At 48.3% G+C, this 18,347-nt stretch overlaps 7 protein-coding genes; 3 read left to right on the top strand and 4 right to left on the bottom strand.

The window, feature by feature from the left end:
- Positions 1-33: 33 nt before the first annotated feature.
- On the bottom strand, positions 34-1,450 carry FFUJ_09197 (related to integral membrane protein; the record flags this gene model as incomplete). XM_023568928.1 has 6 exons in its annotated part: positions 34-418; positions 466-938; positions 989-1,056; positions 1,105-1,141; positions 1,198-1,217; positions 1,270-1,450. 6 exons carry the CDS (start codon positions 1,448-1,450, stop codon positions 34-36), a joined length of 1,164 nt encoding a protein of 387 aa, XP_023436045.1.
- A 1,030-nt stretch (positions 1,451-2,480) lies between these two features.
- FFUJ_09198 (uncharacterized protein) lies at positions 2,481-3,642 on the bottom strand (the record flags this gene model as incomplete). XM_023568927.1 has 5 exons in its annotated part: positions 2,481-2,614; positions 2,658-2,727; positions 2,777-3,099; positions 3,149-3,307; positions 3,354-3,642. The coding sequence occupies 5 exons, from the start codon at positions 3,640-3,642 to the stop codon at positions 2,481-2,483; spliced, it is 975 nt and encodes a 324-aa protein (XP_023436044.1).
- Positions 3,643-4,101: 459 nt separating this feature from the next.
- On the top strand, positions 4,102-5,904 carry FFUJ_09199 (related to sugar transporter; the record flags this gene model as incomplete). XM_023568926.1 has 5 exons in its annotated part: positions 4,102-4,173; positions 4,243-4,517; positions 4,572-5,115; positions 5,162-5,549; positions 5,597-5,904. 5 exons carry the CDS (start codon positions 4,102-4,104, stop codon positions 5,902-5,904), a joined length of 1,587 nt encoding a protein of 528 aa, XP_023436043.1.
- Positions 5,905-6,462: 558 nt separating this feature from the next.
- FFUJ_09200 (related to short-chain alcohol dehydrogenase) lies at positions 6,463-7,351 on the bottom strand (the record flags this gene model as incomplete). XM_023568925.1 has 4 exons in its annotated part: positions 6,463-6,726; positions 6,772-6,975; positions 7,023-7,267; positions 7,315-7,351. The coding sequence occupies 4 exons, from the start codon at positions 7,349-7,351 to the stop codon at positions 6,463-6,465; spliced, it is 750 nt and encodes a 249-aa protein (XP_023436042.1).
- Positions 7,352-7,803: 452 nt separating this feature from the next.
- On the top strand, positions 7,804-9,451 carry FFUJ_09201 (probable UGA2-succinate semialdehyde dehydrogenase; the record flags this gene model as incomplete). XM_023568924.1 has 4 exons in its annotated part: positions 7,804-7,827; positions 7,876-7,963; positions 8,014-9,267; positions 9,315-9,451. 4 exons carry the CDS (start codon positions 7,804-7,806, stop codon positions 9,449-9,451), a joined length of 1,503 nt encoding a protein of 500 aa, XP_023436041.1.
- Positions 9,452-11,175: 1,724 nt separating this feature from the next.
- FFUJ_09202 (related to tol protein) lies at positions 11,176-15,647 on the top strand (the record flags this gene model as incomplete). XM_023568923.1 has 5 exons in its annotated part: positions 11,176-11,826; positions 11,875-13,086; positions 13,525-13,867; positions 13,929-14,808; positions 14,864-15,647. 5 exons carry the CDS (start codon positions 11,176-11,178, stop codon positions 15,645-15,647), a joined length of 3,870 nt encoding a protein of 1,289 aa, XP_023436040.1.
- Positions 15,648-15,768: 121 nt separating this feature from the next.
- Positions 15,769-17,989, bottom strand: FFUJ_09203 (uncharacterized protein; the record flags this gene model as incomplete). XM_023568922.1 has 4 exons in its annotated part: positions 15,769-15,987; positions 16,047-16,802; positions 16,854-17,699; positions 17,756-17,989. The coding sequence occupies 4 exons, from the start codon at positions 17,987-17,989 to the stop codon at positions 15,769-15,771; spliced, it is 2,055 nt and encodes a 684-aa protein (XP_023436039.1).
- Between the last annotated feature and the right edge of the window lie 358 nt (positions 17,990-18,347).

The raw sequence follows: 18,347 nt of genomic DNA, 5'->3' as shown, positions 1-18,347 counted from the left end.
TAGATTCGATTGAGTGAAGTAGCATACGTGCTATTAACGCCCCTCATACTGACGCACCTCCACAGTTCGAAGAATATGCGAGTCATCAAGGCTAGCTCCGTGTCCCCCGTTCCCATCACCAATGCTACCGGTATTTCCCTCAGCGGTAATGTCACCCGCACGAACGTTAGTGGTAACGTACGACTTGCCATTTGGTATGAGAATATTCTCATCACTCCCCATATCCTCGTTATAGTGCACGCTCTCTGGTGTATGCCCTGTATTGCGCGATCGCTGTTTCGACGAACTCATCATCTCAAACTGCGACCTCGAGTAATTAGATGAATAGCCTGGCTTGTCTTTGTGGAGAATGGATTTCCACAACATCGGCATGAATGGGAAGCATGCGCAAACAACTCCAATTCCACACTCGGCGATTCTAGTTCTAGTTAGCGGCATCCATAAGTATGACTTGACGTTACTCACCCAGTCAAGTTGATTTGCAGAAAGACATAGGTCTGATCAGGGCTCTCCCCATTATGGATGATAAAGACTAGCCGAACAAGGCTAAAGATGCAGGCGATACCTCCAACACCAAAGATAGCGACGATCTTGAGCTTCGCAATGAGTCCGACTTGGAGTTTCTTGGTGAGAGGACAGGGTAGAAGAAGAACTACGATATCGCTGAGAAGACTGATGATGTTGTCGACAAGAATGAGAACTCGCTGATTGAAGCATTCGCCATCAGTTGTGGCGCCCCAGAACATTGAGATCGGGCGACAGATGAACATCTTGAGGAAAAACATCGCGACGTAGTAGACGCCCATTACCCCTAGGAAGCCGTATATCCATTTGACGTAGGTCTTGTAAGGGGCGAAGATGCTGGCGAGGAAGAGAAGAATAGCTGCTTTGATGGCAAAGACTGTTGGGCCGTAGTTGACCATGGTCGCGTAGACCGTCTGCGGCAGATTTAGCCCAGGTCGGGTTAGGGTAAAAGGAAGAGACGGACCTGGTTATACTGCGTTATGAGATGATCTGGGACATCCCATTGGTGAAGGCCACCGCCGTATCTCAGCACTATAGTCGTTAGCTTCAAGTGTTCGAGTACGGGTGATAAGTACTTACTCAGCAGACACATGGTGCAGTATCCCATAAAGCCGATCTGACCAAGGTTTAGAAGTTGACGCAAGACTAGATTACACTGAGAGAATAACATACATATCCAATGACACAAGCAACTAGATTCTCACGTTAGCTCGGAACTCGGTGTCGTAGTGAATGCGAACATACTGTCGTCTAGCCGAAGCCTCATCGCCAGCCTGTAACGGGCCCATAGACGTAAAAAGACGAATATCGAACACACAGACATTGCAATTGCATTAGAAGCAATGCATATGTAGTACAGCTCCCGGTCAGGATTGTCAAAGTTAGACTCCTTGCCCGGAGGCGGTTCCATCGCTGGTTTGGTCATGTTGGCTATTAGTTGAGTGCAAAAGCTTAGATGCGTCGGTATGCGTCCGGTATCGTCGAGTCGCAGAACCAAGAGAGAAACTCAAAAACAACAGAGGGTACGGAGTAGACACAGCATGTCAGGGCCATATGTACCCACTGTAGACGTCAGATGCAGGTAATAGGAGCTACGACATGGCGGCGAATCCTCCGTTCAGTGATCATCCGCAGCTGGCAGTGGGACCAGTCAAATTTCTCAGACCTAGGATCTTGAGGCAATGAATGTTATAGTTACAGATGATATGATCAATCACTGATTTCACATGGACTCGGTCGAGTGATGGGCTGGTATGAGCAGAACCCCTGAGAATGGCCCATTGTTCCCATCGCATGTATACGGTCTTAGAGAAAGTTCCTCACCTGCTACCGAGATCAATACATGTCCAACTTAAAACAACAGGGCCAGATTTTCTCCGGGAGACATGGATATCAGATTCGAAGGCCTGTGGGGAGGATACGATTGGCTTGCCACGATCATAACATCAGATATTAATCTTCAGCATGCAGTGGGGGTTTCATTGTGAGACAAGGTCCCTTTGGTAAGCGACGTTGCATTTCAACCGCCAATCCTTTAGAGGGAAGAGACAAGATGCTGCATAAATTTGTGAATGTATTCCAGAAAAGCTACCGAAATTAGACCACCTCGGCACATAGCAAGCTCTCAAGATAGAAAAGATCGGCACATCATATGCATGTTGGTCGTCCCGTCGTTACATCGCTTCCGTACGCGGCCCATTTATTGCCGATCACCGTTTAAACCCTCCCGCCGGTTTAATTCCCCGGGCCGTCTTCTCTTTTCTCGGTTACGAGAGAATTTGGTAAGGGATCCTTGTATTCACATGTAATTACTGATTGACTGGCTGTCGCGTACAGAAAGCTTTCAGGGAAGGAAGAAAAAGCAACGATAATGATACGATTCTATTCCTCTGTTTGAGAGTGTAATGAGCTATCATTTAGTGGTACGGTATGGCATGTGAAGGTAGAGAAATTTCCTAGAAGATTGCTTGTGCATTGGGTGGCGAGGATATACCGCCTTTCATGTTGAACGGCGTAGATGACATGAAGAATGTCCAGCGGTTCAATTGCTTACATGTCTCGGCCAATCTCTCTAGATCAAACAATTCACCTGCACCTATTAGCACCTGAACCTCTGCACAGAGGGAACTCACCAATCGGCATCCCCCATCCCGCCAACATATACTCATGCATCAAAACACCCCCCTCACTTGGCGGGTATACCTGCACCCATCCATCAGTCCCTGGCATGAAACTGCTCACATAAACTCACCTCCCAGCTGATAGCATCGCCCGCCACCGCTGCAAAGCCCGTGTTCCATATCCACTTCAGCACATCCATTGTTCCTTCAACGCCTGCGTGTTGAGGACTTGTAGTAGCAGCATATGCCTTCTTGGCATCGACATCCATAACATGCTCCCATTCTTTGATGACACCGATTCTGACAAGAAGAATGTCGCCGCGTTGGAAGGTAATGTTGCATTCATTGGCGATCTGGTGGATGTCGCTGAGTTTGATGGTGTGTAGAGAGAAGGTTGAGTAGGTGATGCCGTTCCTTTCAGCCCATGATGCGTAGTCGATTAGAACCCCGCGACCTGTAATACAGTATCAGATATGAAACGAACTTTGGAGACTCTGACTGACCTGTTATTCCCTCTTGAGCCCAATGATGAATACCGATACGATCATTAGTCCTATCCAAAATCTCCTCCTTCGTCGTCCCCCCATAAAATACCCTCTCTTTACTCCCCTCCTCCTTCGGCATAGAAAAGTGTCTCAACCCATCCCACTGGCTACTCTGCTCTACTAAAAGTCAACACTATCACTAAAATCCAGGGAAAATACTAACGTGGATTCATAACGTAAATATCATCAAAAGCAACGCCATCCAACAGCGGCACCATCTTAAGCTCGCACGGCTGCCGGTTAAAGCACGCAAACTCAAGCTTATTCAGATCCCAACCGAGATTGACGCGGATCCCAGTCTCGATCTGTGTCTGTGCGGCTGAAGCCACCCGCTCTGGCGTCAGGAGGACGAGACGGCCTAGGCCCTCTTCTCGGCTGCCCGGTTGGCCTATCCAGACGCGTTTGGGATCGGGGAGTTCATCCCATTGCTTTTCCATGAATGAGGGGTCCATTTTGAGAGATGTAGAGTGATTTATGCGGAAAGTATGCAGTAGAGAAGCTTGTTTATAGCATCGTGATGGTGAACTCCTCATGCTAAGGAGCTGCATGTTCCACAAATGCTGCCATGATCCGAGGTTTTTGAGACAAGGATCGGTTAACGGATTGCTTGATGTCGCAATTACATGTTTCTCAGTTACATCCAAGTGGGTAATAATATGCAGACCTGTCACAACAGGTAAACCACGCTGTCAATCCCTGTAGGCGACATGCCAGTCGAAACCGGCACGTCTCTTCCATCTCCCGGTGATCTGCATGGGCTGGGGTTGCACTAGGAATGTGACTGTCAAAAGACCACGCCGATCGCAGTTCTTCTCTCTCTTCTCTGCTTAATTGACTTTTTTTCTTTTCCTTCTCATTTTTTTCTTTCTTTTTCGCTCCCGTATCCTGTCGAATTGGTACACGTCGCAAAAATGCCGCAGACTGGGAACCAGACGAGCTTGTACAACAAGCTCGTAATTACTTTTGTCGCAATCGGCGGGACCGTAAGTTTTGACCACCTCGTATTAACGTTTAATTACCAGTGCGACATACTTACATACGTTGACACACAGACGTACGGGTATGCAGCGTCCATCATTGGGAGCACAATCGGCCAACCGGGCTGGTACCAGTTCTTTAATCTTCCTGCGGATGGGCAGCCGGGCTACGATACTATAACGACACCGGCGATTGCGACGGCCAATGGACTCTTTTCTGCTGGCGGTGCGTTTGCGTGTCTGGTGCTCATGTGGGCTTGTGATTACTATGGGAGATTGAGGAGTATTCAGTTTGGCTGTGCTTTGGGGATTCTTGGTGGTATTCTTCAGTGCGCTGCGCAGAACCTTGCGTGAGTACCCGCTGTACTGAAATTTGGCGCAAGTCAATACTGATGGTGCTGTAGTATGTTCCAGGCTGGACGATGGATCATGGGAATGTGTGTTGGTCTCATGGCTACCGTGACACCGATGTATCTCTCCGAGATGTCCAGTCCTCTCGCACGTGGCTGGCTCGTAGGCCATCACGCCATCTTTCTCGTCTTTGGCTACATGCTGTCCTCGTGGATTGGCTTCGCAGTCTACTTCTCCAAGAATCTTGAGTTTGGCTGGCGCTTCCCATTAGCCTTTCAAGTCTTCCCTCCACTGGTCTTGCTTCTCGGGTCACCTTGGATCCCTCGCTCACCACGATGGCTCATGTCCAAGGGCCATCGTGAGGAGGCGTGGTCTGTTCTGGTTCGTCTTCGTAGGTCGGCCAGTGATCCCGAAGATCTGGTTGCCAAGGAAGAGTACTATCAGATTGAGAAGCAGCTCGAGCTTGATGCAAAGAAGCTTGAGGCTTACGGGGGAAACCCATGGAGGGCTGTGGTCCAGAAGAAGAGCTATCGCAAGCGTATGCTCATTGGATTCATGACGCAATGGGGTGCCGAGTTTGGAGGTCCTCTCATCATTGTAAGTACCAGTCCCTCCAGCAAATATCACAACTAACAAGAGCAAGAACAACTACGCAGTCATCCTGTATACTAGTCTAGGCCAGACTGGATACATGCCGCTTCTATTATCGGCTCTCTGGTTGACTACCGCCGGATTGATCTACAACCCTGGCGGTGCTTGGCTACATGACAAGGTCAACTCGCGTCGCAAGATGTACATGACTGGCTTCATTGGCATCGTTATCACCACATCGATCTACTGTGCGATGATATCATTGTACGCCGGTACGGACAACAAGGCAGGTAATGCTATCGGTGTGCTGTTCATGTTCTTGTATCTCGCCTTCCAAGGAACCTTCTGCAACACAACCATGTATCTTTATGTCTCGGAGATCTTTCCTACTGAGATCCGATCCATCGGCATTGGATGGTCACTCTTTGGACAATTTGCTGGTATGTAACCTCATCTTACTCCATCAGCAACATACTGACACCTCTAGCCACCATCATCCTTCTTCAGACAGCGCCCATCGGGTTTAATGCTGTCGGCTGGAAATACTTCCTCCTGGTCATCTGCTGGAGTGTTCTCTTCATCCCCGCCATTTACTTCTTCTGGCCCGAGACTGCTAGACTTTCTTTGGAAGAGATTGGTAAGCAGTTTGGGGATGAAGTCGCTGTCCATATCACGGATGCGACAGATGAAGAGCGCGCGGCGATTGATAGGCAGTTGATGGGCGAGATCCATGGTGATAACAAGGCGCCGGCCAACGCTGCAAATGAGATCCCTTCTAGTAATAGTAGCCAGTGAATCGCGACCAAGCAGTAAAAAGCTGGCGAGCGTCTGTCACATGATATAGGATCTGAGATATTGTGAGGGACGGATAGCATTGAGATAGCATTGATGGCCCGACAGGTCATTATCACATGTTTAAGAGTTATGCACAGAGATATTCATCACTGCAATTAAGTACATGCATAAGCCAAAATGTGCTTCAATGAGGCTCTCATGCCAAGCAACAATTCCGCAACCCTTTCCGTTCCTCTGGGATTCCCAGCACCGCATCGTCAACCCGATAATGTCAGTGCCGAGTCTTATCACTTCAACAAAGTTGAGCGGTTCACCGGCTTCTGTTCCCCGCCCAATTTTCGGAGCCAAACGCGGCAAATGTGACGAGCGCTGGGGTTACAGCACTAATGCCGAGCATTCACATGTTCACCAACACCCAAAGGAATCAGACCCTGGTTCATTGATAGACAAGCCGCATAGGGGGCTCAAGGATCTTAAGTGTCTCTTGTCTCATTTCCACTGGTAGGACGGGATGTGCCGCCAAATGCTCCTTGTTCTCTCAGTTGACAAGTAAGGTGCCTAGATTGCCCTTCCTCCATCAACATCAAGATTAACACCCGTAATAAACGAAGCCTCCTCACTCGCCAAAAACACCGCTGCTCTAGTTACATCCCTAATCTCCCCCATCCTCCCAAGCGGAACATTCCCCAACGCCTTCTGAACCTCTGGCGTAATCTCCTTCCCGATAAACGTAGGAAGTAGACCTGTCATAGTCGCCAAGGGACAAATGGAGTTGACGCGTATTCCATCCGGGCCATATTCCGCTGCAAGACCCATGGTCGCCTGTACCTTGGTGTTAGCTTTGCATGATATGGGTCGATGACTTACGTTTGTAATTGCTCCTTTGGATGCGTTGTACCATACTAGCCCGGGTCGAGGTCGATGAGCGCCTACGGAGGCGATGTTGATCATTGAGCCTTTTGAGCCTTGCTTTTTGACCTGGGCTGTGAAGGCGTTGCTGCCGAGGAAGACGCTCTTGACGTTGACACTCATGACCTTGTCAAATTCCTCCTCCGTGACCAGGTTTGTGCTCTGCCGCGGTCAATTTCACCAACCGTCAATTGATCCCAATTACTTACCTTGTTCTCGTAGCTGGTACCGGCGTTATTGACCAGAATGTCGAGATGTCCCCAAAGCTGGACGGCTTTATCGACAGCGCTTTGCCAATCCGCTGCTTTAGTGACGTTCATACTCTGAAACTCGAAGGATTCGGACGTCGCAGCTACTTTTTGGCCTGCTGCTTCGTTGATGTCGCAGATGAGGACTTGAGCGCCCTCTTCAGCGAAGTGCTCAGCGATACCTTGGCCAAATCCAGACGCGGCGCCTCGTTTTATCTCAGCAGTGGCCGCAGATGCGATGAGGGGTACATACCTGTAACGATAGCGACTTTACCATCTAAGCGACCCATGATTACAGTTTGATGCTTTGGAACCTGTCTTGACACTGAGAGATGACTGAAGCGACGTGATATATAGACTTGCCCCTCACGTTCGTCGTTCATGAGAATTGATTCCCTACCACAAAGGGCAACCAAAAGAAGAGCGCAGATCCTAACCTTGTACGGCAGGTGGCTTGAACTCTAGGCATCTGCAGCGATGACCCGACTCGCTGATTATGTTGGTGGTCGAGAAGCGGGGAATCTTGCTATGATCATTACTAACCGAGTTCTTACGTGCATACCCTGAAGGTAAAGCATATGATGAGAACAACCAACAGCTCTTATCGAACTTGTCCCATTTCACTAAAGTCTTGCTTTAAATTTGTGAAGACAAAGAGAACGCTTACTCAGGTCATTTGACTCATCTACATCGCAACATCCAGACGCTCTTGTTGTTGAATGCCTACCAAGCTTAGAACAAGATGGCTTACCCGTTACCGTTCAAAGTACGCATCTGATAAATGTGATAAGTGAACTCTACTAACTATCCGAAGCTTGATCGTCCTGATCTCCTCATCACCGATTCTTACATCCAAGGCCAAACCAAACCCGCCCTCTCCGGTTCAACCTTCGACGTACTCGGTAAGCCCCCTTCATATCACAACATCTCACCGGTCTGACACAGCGTCTAGATCCTGGCACCAATAAGCCATGGACAAAGGTCACCGATAATTCACCCGATGACGTCGATGCAACTGTTCGCGTCGCACACAGGGCATTCCAATCCTTCAAGAAAACCTCACCCCGGGCACGTGCCCAGTGGCTTCTTAGATGGGACGGTCTTATCCGCGAGCATAAAGCCGATCTAGCCACGCTCTTGGTTTATGAGACGGGAAAACCGTACATCGAGGCAATCGGGGAAATGGACTACTCTTTGACCTTCGTGTCATGGTTTGCGGGCGAGGCAGAGCGGATCCAAGGAACGTGCTTTGCCCCGTCCGCACCTGACAGGCGAGTAGTCACTATCAAACAGCCACTCGGTGTCGCTATCGCCTTAGTGCCGTGGAATTTCCCCGTCGCTATGGTTCTCAGAAAAGCTGCGGCTGCTTTGGCGGCTGGTTGCACCATGGTAGTCAAGCCATCGCCCGAAACGCCGGTGACAGCCATGGCTTTAGCTAAGTTGGCCACCGAGGCTGGATTCCCGGATGGTGTTTTGAATGTCTTACCGACGAGTTTGGAAAACACGCCATCGCTAAGTGAAGCTCTTTGCAAGCACGAGCTAGTTAAAAAGGTTACCTTTACAGGATCAACGCGAGTTGGGACCCTGGTTGCGAACCACTGCAGTTCCGGTCTCAAGAAAGTGGTTCTGGAACTAGGCGGCAATTGCCCTTGTCTCATCTTCGACGACGCAGACATCGAAGCTGCTTTACGAGAACTTGTCGGGCTCAAATGGCGTCACGCAGGCCAAGCTTGTGTCACAGTCAATCGCTTCCTTGTGCAATCTGGGGTATACGACAAGTTCCTACAGCGCTTTACTGAAGAGACTGCCAAGTATATCATCGGCCACGGCGCTGCTGAAGGAACTACCCTTGGACCCGTTACGAAGCCTGAGAGTTTGGATCGAGCTGAGCGACTTATTAAAGATGCTGTTTCGAAAGGCGCTCGAATTGTCACTGGAGGTAATCGTGTTTCTCCGAAGGGAGGCGAAGGTGGATATTTCTTCGAGCCGACGATTCTCGCTGACATGTCGCATGATACTCTGATCTCATGCGAAGAGTGTTTCGCGCCGATTGCAGCTTTTTATAAGTTCGAGACGGAAGAGGAGGCTGTTCAAGCGGCTAATGATACACCGATGGGTCTTGCTAGCTATGCGTTTACAAAGAATGTGGACCGTATCTGGCGAATGCTTGAGAACCTTGAGGCTGGGATGATTGCACTGAACACGGGTAAGTATTCTGCTTTGATCTTGATGATGTGTGCTAACGATATCTAGGCAATTCTTCTGCGGCCGAGTCACCATTTGGAGGGATCAAAATGTCAGGTTATGGAAAGGAAGCTGGGAAAGACGTAGCTGTGAGCGAGTATATGGTCTCCAAGACGGGTACTATTACAGTCCACGGGCTTATTTAGCCAGCGAAGAAAGGAATATGCTTCTCTGGGAAGCTGTGCCTAGTCTTCCTTGCTGTCAGTATTATATCCACTGGCACTATGTTGGAAGAGAAAAGAAAACGGCATCTAGCTAACAAGTACCAATCTACTCAAGGCCCTTGGGTGAAGACAAATAAAACCATCTTTAGTCAGTCTATAGTTATAGATTGTATAATCGAGTCCGGGTATGATTTGTGTTTACCAGTCTGTAGAGTTGAGTCCTAGACCTGGTAAAAGACAATATTTGTACCGGTTTGGCGGGAACTCCAGCAAACCTGTAAAAGTCCGCCACCTGCAGGTAAAGCTTCTTTAAACCGTGATCTCAATGCAGTTCGTTAGCAGCTTTCAAGATAGCCAGGATGTGAAATGAGTTCAGCTATCTATAGAAGTAATAGTAGAATAGTGAAAGATATTTAGCCCTATTCTGGGCCTAAGCCGCCAATTCCAATAACTGGTCTCCCAGTAGCACCACACCGCCCAGAACTGTCCCGTAAAGGTAGGAAATGGCACTGCGACACTGAATATAACAGCTGGGTCTACACCAATATTATTATAACTGTCAGCCTCAGTCAGTCAGCCAGCCACGTAAAACGCACTCACGATACAGGGGAATCAGATGGTAGGCCATGGCAGCCTTTGAATAAGAAGCTATTTACGTTCGGCTGCGGTTTCAAGTAGAGCGGTAGGATATTCGCCGGCCTCTCAGATTTACCGATCTTCTGTATTTTAGCTATAGAAGCTTCAAAATTTATAATTAATACTTATTGTCTCTAGGCCAAAAGCAAAGTAACCTAAGCATTTTTTAGGACGCAAACTGATTAACCATAACCATGACCTGTCATTGAAATCCTAAGCAAACTTATTGATGTTGAAATTTGGTGGCTTGCATTAGATATTGCTTGATAAGCAAAAGGCACAGGTATGTGACCGGGCACGCATGTAGCTTGGCTAAGTTAGTACTTACAGGTCACAATTTTAATCTCACATGTCGTCTCATTGTTGCATGCAAGGTGGGGGTGAGGCTTGAAAATAAGGTCAGGTGTTTTCAGCCGCTTTAGAATACCCGAAACGTACAGCACAATGGTCAGCTGAAGAACCAGGCTCGGGTTTTTGTTATTGAAGTCCTTTCACTCTAGTATGACGGCAGGTTTTGCCCATGTATTCGAGGGGTTTAAGAGTGACCTGGTTCTTGTCAGGCATCTCACTCTCTTATTGGACGGCGACAATAGAAAATACTTTTGATCGGCAACCGCAATAAGGCGGCATTCTTAAGGCTCTGGAAGCACCTTGGTTCGGAGACGTGATAAACTTGTCATCATCTTGCATTTGAGGCCTGCCATCCTCCCCAGATACCTGCATAACACTTCCTTGCCATCTACAACGTGAGAGGGGCACCTTGAGCCTGCTCATATGACCAATCGATACGTGTGAATGGAGTCTTATTTACTACCTGAGCCTAACCTGGGGTTACCACCCCGCACATTTCGATCCAACAGTAGCTAATAAGACTCCACTCACACGACCAATCCATACGTTCCAGTCACAAAACCTTAGTACGTATCTACTGCCAATAAAATAAACATATCCTTCGTAAACGGAGAGCCCCAATTTGCCAACCTCACCTACATATTTTATCTCCAAGAACACTCAACAACCCATTATTAAGTATCAAAAGCGGTGTATCGTCTCAGCAATAGGTCTCAACGATGAGTCACGATGCTTCGTGCCCAGAATCTGATTCAGAGTCTGGATCAGAGTCAAACTCGGGACTGGGGAGCATTATCTGCGATAGTTACAACACCAGCCAATACTCCAACGGTGCAGAGAAAGAGTACCTACCACGAGGCGTCCTCAAAAAGCTCATAACTCGAGAAACTGTTTACCGAGAAATGAACGTTGAGAAAACAATGAGGAATGAACCATTAGTAGACTTCATTGTCAATAGTGCAAATCAAGTCTTTGCGCTTACTTGCTCCATCATCGATGGCAAGGATTTGTATAAGGCAATGAAGGCGTTTCACGCAAAAGGCTTCGACGACGAAAGCCTTCCAGTTGAAAGAAAGAGACCCATCAACGACGAGGGGCACATAAGCACCGTTACAGATCTAAAATGCGACCTGTCCAACCCGGACGCTTTCAAACCCAGGCTCTGGACATCACTGAGGTTGTCCGACTTTTACAACAAGCAATGGCGGTTTCTCGCACCAGTCTTTGACGACCAGAACTTTATTTACGAATTGGATGAGAGGCTAATCCTACCGTTCAGACTTGTCAAAAGCGAGGCCAAGCAGGGAACTTTCGGAGAGATATTTCAGGTGGAAATACACCGCGAGCATTTGAGTGAATCTCTTTTTCAGGTTAGTCATCACCCAAAAAAGATTTTTTTTTCTTTAGTAACACAACAGCCTCAGAAGAATGGAAGAAAGGTTAATGTCGCCGTCAAAGAAATAAAGACCGGCCCTGCAATGCAAGACGACGCGGCCGAGGCGTTCAATATTGAAGCTAATGCCTTATCGAACTGCAGGCATCTTAAGCACTCGAACATGCTCCCATGCCTTGCAGCCATTAAAATGGGATTATCGCATTATTTCCTTTTCCCATGGGCTGACGGAGGTAATCTACGAGACTTTTGGCAAAGCGAAGCCTCTCCCAAATTGTCTTCCAACCTCATGATGGATGCTCTCCAGCAGCTTTGTGGGCTCTCAGAGGCCCTAGAACTACTTCATGGCTATGGTCCTGAGGCACATGCCGGTCCAAGCACAACCCATGAAGAAGGGGGCGGTATTCGGCATGGAGACCTGAAACCGGAGAACATTCTGCGATTTAGAAGCTCTCCTCCATCAGCTCTTGGGACGTTAAAGATAGCGGATATGGGCCTAGCAAAACACCACGAAGTAAGCACGAGACTTCGTCAGAATATGACGAGCACCAAATACGGCACGCTCCGCTACGAGCCACCAGAAACAGTAGTCAACAAAACTCAAGCCACGTCGCGGCTCTACGATGTATGGTCCATGGGCTGCATTATTCTCGAATTCGTCGTATGGCTTCTAGATGGCCAACAGGGTTTGGATAACTTCAACGATTCTATCCGTGGAGGCGCCAAACACGATTATGACCCTCCTTACTATATAACCCGTGGAGCTGCTGATCAGATGGTTGCGCTTGTCCATCCAGTTGTCATGCAGCAGCTTGATGACCTCTCAAGGAGAACTGAAGCACAGGCAAATGAATCAGCTCTTGGGGACCTTGTTACTATCGTCAAAGAAAGGCTTCTCGTCGTTGATCTTCCATCAGAAGATGGAGATACCCTATACCTATCTGAAAACAGCCAAGGTCCCAGAATTACTCATACAAGATCACCCTCAGACAAGAAATCAGGAATACCACGTCGAGTAACGGCAGCATACTTGAGAAAATCGCTGACTCAGATCTTAGACAGGACTAAGAAGGATCCAAAATACCTATTACCAAGAGACATAGCGCAACCACGACCACTTACGCACATGCAAATTAGAACTGACAGCAGCAGTAGCCTACACCCAGATATGGCTAAGAGAACGCCGAAGAGAGAAAAGCCAGCAAGTGGATTTGCTATCACGCAGATGAAGGAAAATGTGAGCTTATACCTCCGGAGAGTTTGAGAAAATCGTTAATTGTGAGGCCATGCAGCCAGTAAGGGGAACCTGGCATTGCTAGCTGAGATAGCCGCGTGCTAAAAATGATAGGATGTAAGTAAATGCCAGATTTCCTCTGCTAAACTATAGCTAACTATCTGTTAGTATGTGAGTCGTTAACACTAAAAATAGGAGTGAATTACATAATGACTCTTGCTGGCAGGCGGTAAGGTCAATACAAGGCTCTGAGATAGTCGGGAGACTGACAGAAATCAGCACGTAGGTTTATGTGATTCCTCATTCGTGAAGTAATGTTATTGATATCAATTGATCAGAGAGTGAGTTGAATGTTCGATTATTCCTTGAGATGCAGCTGACCATATAAAGGATGTATGTGTTTGGTCGTGAAAACCCTCGATTTAGACTAAACTTGCATAGATTGACATCAAAGTCTGGGACTTTATCGTCGACAATGAGTTTGCCAAGAACTTTCTCAGGCAATCTTCTACCAGACCAGTACCGAAAAGTACCAAAGAAAGAGAAAGTGACTCACTCTGCAGAGAATGCGCGGCATTGGACTTTTGGGCACCCGATTTCAGAGTCAACGACACACTATCTGACTTGAAAAAGGGGATATATCAGTGTCGCTGGTGCGCAATGAGATGGGAGGCTTCTAAACATCTCGAAGGAACGACCGCAAATGCCGTTTTCAGTAGAGTTGGCTCTGTGATCAAGTTGAACGAAAGTGATCCTCCCGTCTTCTCTATATTTAGACCTGGGGGTAAGCTCAACCTCTTATTAATCCTTCCTTTTACGAATTTGTGTGGCTGACCTACATCAAGGCTCTGAAATGCCCTTGCCTATCCAGATTGGACGGCCGAGACTTCGCATCAGCCCGCGAGAAGCCGAGCATTTTCGCCTCGTTAAGCGATGGCTGCAGGTGTGCGATGAAAGCCATGATGCTTGCAGACGGCCTTTGCGGACAAAGACAGCTACCCTTCCTCATATATCTGCCTACGGGATGGATTCAGTTGAGTCGGTGGTCTCCCGTGACATGCGAAGCCGCAAAGCAACTCAGTTGCCGACAAGACTTCTCGACGTTGGAAGTTCAGATAGTTCGAAGATCCGTCTTTGCAGTACTCGGAACGAGGATATCCCTGTCGAAGTCGAGTACGTTGCTCTGTCCCACCCGTGGGGAGAAGCTAGTGTATTGAACCCGCACTTTTGCACTACTACGTCCAATGTGATGGCTCACTCAAAAGAGATTAAATTCGAGGCGCTTCCAAACACTTTCAAAGACGCTGTCTACACTACCAGGGCATTGGGAGTTCAGTATCTTTGGATCGACTCTCTGTGTATCATTCAAGGCCCTGGTGGCGACTTCAACACTGAAAGTGGTCGCATGGAGCAAGTATTTAGCTCAGCTTACTGTGTAATTGCGGCCAGTTGTGCTTCGGGGCAGTGTGATGGGTTCCTCAAGAACAGATTGCACTCATCCAAAAACGACTATGTCAGCTTTTCACTAGAGGACAACTCGCCATTTTACGTGAGTCGCTATTTAGACGACTTCAACAATGACGTTTTGGAAGGGTCATTGAACAAGAGGGGCTGGGTGCTTCAGGAGCGCGCTCTTGCCCGGAGGACTATATATTTTACGAACAAGCAGACATACTTCGAATGCGGAGACGGTGTTAGATGTGAAACGCTGACCAAGATGAATAAGTGAGTCTCTTCTATAAACCCTATACAAGTCATGCAGGGCTGACCTTGACAAAAGCCAGCTGGCCGCCCTTCTAGGGGACCCAAGCTTTCCTCAAAAAGCCATAATGTCGGTAGCAGCTCCGCAAGAGACGACACGAGGACAGAGAATTCTGTACTATCAAGATCTCTACAAGACCTACTCCAAACTCGGCTTCAGTCATTGGGAAGACCGAGCTGTAGCTATGAATGGGTTGGAGCAACGGCTGGCCTGGGGCTTCAAATGTCGAGGCAAGTTTGGTATTTTAGGTGACTCCATTCAAGCAGATCACAAGAGTCTTCTACACAGGAGTCTACTGTGGACTCGTGCTCTCAACAAGGACTCTCTACGCAAGATTGAAATCCCCCCCCATCGAGAGAAAATACCGACGTGGTCATGGATGGCTTTTCAGGGAGAAATCGACTATCTCAGCGTCCCTTTCGATCAAGTTGACTGGGACGCGGAGTTGAAGTCACCATGGGAGGCTACGGAAACCAAATCCACAGGCCGTTCCGGACAACCCTCCATTAGAGCGAGAGCATATGGTCTGTCTCTTCGGGAGACCTCCCCTGATGTCAATCTAGTGTTCAACTCCCGAGACCAATTACAACCGCTCATTTCTAACGCGCTATGCGTGGTCGTCGGAAGGGCAAGGGGGCTTGGACCTGAAAGAAGTCGAATCCACTATGTGCTAATTGTTCGTCCATTCGATTCGGTGGGTTCTTCGATGAACGTTGGGATTTGTGAAAGGGTTGGCGCAGGGAGCCTCCCTAGGGGTTTCATTGACTTCCGCCACCCCGGATATGATATTGCAATTTTTTGAAAAGATATACAGAAGAGTGGAACTTTATTCTATGTTACTGCTAGGCGTCTCTGCTTTTTTGAATTTATGATTGAAACAATAGCGATATGGTCTTGTAAATCACCGCAGAATGAAATGATATCTATGTAAAGGTTCTCGGTCGGGCCTCGATTGCATACTGAGGGTCCTTCTTGCATTTAATATACATCTTCTGCAAGAGAAAATGCAACCTTCCGCTGTTTATACGCTTGCCGCTGCCTTCGTGATGATACTCAACGACGAGGAGTTTTTTTTGAATAACATCCAGGAAATCGTGTATAAAGTCAGAACATTTCGGGTTGGCATGTGCGTCTTGGATGAACTGTAAACGAGAATTTTAGCTCAACGTGATACAAGTGAGTTGCTTCACGATAGGCACACCTTTGTCACTGCTGGCTTTAGAGTAGCCTTCGTTCTGTGGCTGTCGAGATTATAGTAGGGGTTATCAGGCCAAAGACTTATTCCTGGGCTACACGAAGGCGGCTTTCTGGCAATAATCATACTTCTTACCATCTTCCATCCACCCAGAAGCCAGCCGAGAAACTCAAGATACAGGCATCCTATGGTCCAGATATCGTACGAGCGACTGATGGTTCCATCTTGAAGCTCCCATTCAGGAGGGCGGTAGTAGGGCGACGAAGCGACGTGGCTATTGCGTATACCTGATCGACTCTGTGTGGAATGGAACTCGGAAACGCCAAAGTCGCATATGCGCAACGTACCAGGGCCTTGATCCGAGTCACGGTACCATAGGATATTCTCTGGTTTGATGTCGCCATGACGACCATAGAGCTTCTCTGAGGAGCAATCTCCCGTGCCGTCCTGTTGCTCCAGGCTACCGTAGCGGTGAATCTGCTCCAGGCCACTAGCAAGACCGACGCACTGCTCAGCAAGCCATAGCACATTCTCCAGACTGAATTCTGGCTCACTGTGGTGGTTCTTCCAATATCTTAGGAGATCACAGTCCGCCCAGTCAAATATGAGATAGTATTCGTTGAACTGACAATACGCACCGAGGACGGAAATAAGGTGGCAATGATTTGTCTTGCCAAGCTTAGCCAGCATGTCGAACTCTGCTTTGAACTGCTGGTAGTTCTTTGAGTCTAGCTTTTTCACGGCGAAAGCGGTATTCTTCTTCTTCTCGATGTTAGTTTCCTAAATTGAAATGTGAGGATGTTTGCGACGTACGTCAGACACTTTGAGATTATGATGATCGGCGTGTATGTATCTCTTGGAGACTTTCCCAAACCCGCCGTGATACTCCTCGATCTCCTGATATCCGGAGAGAGGGTTCCTTGTGACAAAAGGCAGAACAGCAGCATCTTGCAGATCATAAATCTTGACATCACCGTCTTGCCCACGGTTGAAGAAGGGCGCATTGACAGCCCATTGCCACTCCTCAAAGTTCATCTTAGCGACTAATGACCATCCCTTGAAGGCCTTGATCCGTCTGACACCTCGTCTCGGACGGAGGTCGACGGCCGGCACCTTCCCTTGAGGATTCTGATTCTCCTTGCGAAAGGGAAGAGCACTATCATCGATCCGTTCGTTCAGGAAATTTACTATGCATTCCGACTTTTCCGTGAGAACCAAAATTGTGAAGATTATTACGTAGGATTTGTTCTCGCAGTCTTGGGAGAATATCTGGCGGACGTAGCGCTCGATCATGCTGTGGCGGTCCTCTTTGGGAGGAATGGACAAGTATTCGCGCAAATGTTGCCTCACAGACTGCTCGTTAATCACCTTCCTGATGTGCCCACGAGGAATGAATCCTTTCCGTCCATCATGGAACTTATGGTGGTCTGCCAGAAGCTTGTCCTGAAGAGGGGCTTCTGGTGGCAAGTCACTATCGGTTTCCTCATCGGAAGTCTCAACGTCCACAACCTTGCTCCATTCGCGATTTCCGAGGTCAGAGATCACTGAAGCTTCTTTCTTGGTTTCGGGACGAGAGCCAGTATCCTGGACAGATAGCCCTCGCCCCCTGAGAGCATCACGGTTGGCAGGGTCGAGAGGCGGCAGAGAACATGAACCCCCCTGTATCCCCGTCAGCCACGTCAAGACTGTTTGACTCATTCTTGGAACAAACTCACGCCAGCAGCAGTCTCAGGACCTGGAGCGTTTTCGGAAGGCGGATCTACCTGGAGTTCTGGTAATACGTGCGGATATGAAATGTGTTCTAACGGCACCGAATTGCGGCGTGAAAACAAAATATTTTCGGTGGCGGTATTCTCTGTCAGACTGGGCACGTAGTCGCCATATGACGAGTCAGCGCCGGGGTCGACAGTTGCCCGTGCACTGTTGTTATTGTCTAAGAATGGAGTCATGGCGCAGCGATTAGCTCAAATATAAACAATGAGTCAACCGCTGCAAGCATGACAAGAGGGACATCGTAAATTGGGGCGACAAAGGCCTTTTAACCATTGAAATTCCTCGCAATGCATTATGTCAAAACGAGGCTCTGGCTTGAAAGTCCCATTTAGCCTGACGATTGGATTCAACAGGTCGTTTGGGGGCGGCCTTCAGCGATGCACACCCTCAGAAGCGCATTTCAGGCGATCATGGTCATTTCCAGTGGCACTGCGCCTGAAAGGGGGGTGCTGACATAGCTGCCCTAGAACCTCATTCGATGGTTGCAGGCATGTATGTGGTGGCGGAGTACTAGGACCTGAGACATGGGGGTTG

Source organism: Fusarium fujikuroi, chromosome FFUJ_chr09 (assembly GCF_900079805.1).
Source record: "Fusarium fujikuroi IMI 58289 draft genome, chromosome FFUJ_chr09".
In the NCBI taxonomy this organism is placed as follows: domain Eukaryota; kingdom Fungi; phylum Ascomycota; class Sordariomycetes; order Hypocreales; family Nectriaceae; genus Fusarium; species Fusarium fujikuroi.
The sequence above is the reverse complement of the archived record's forward strand: the minus strand, read 5'-3'. Positions and strand labels throughout refer to the sequence as shown.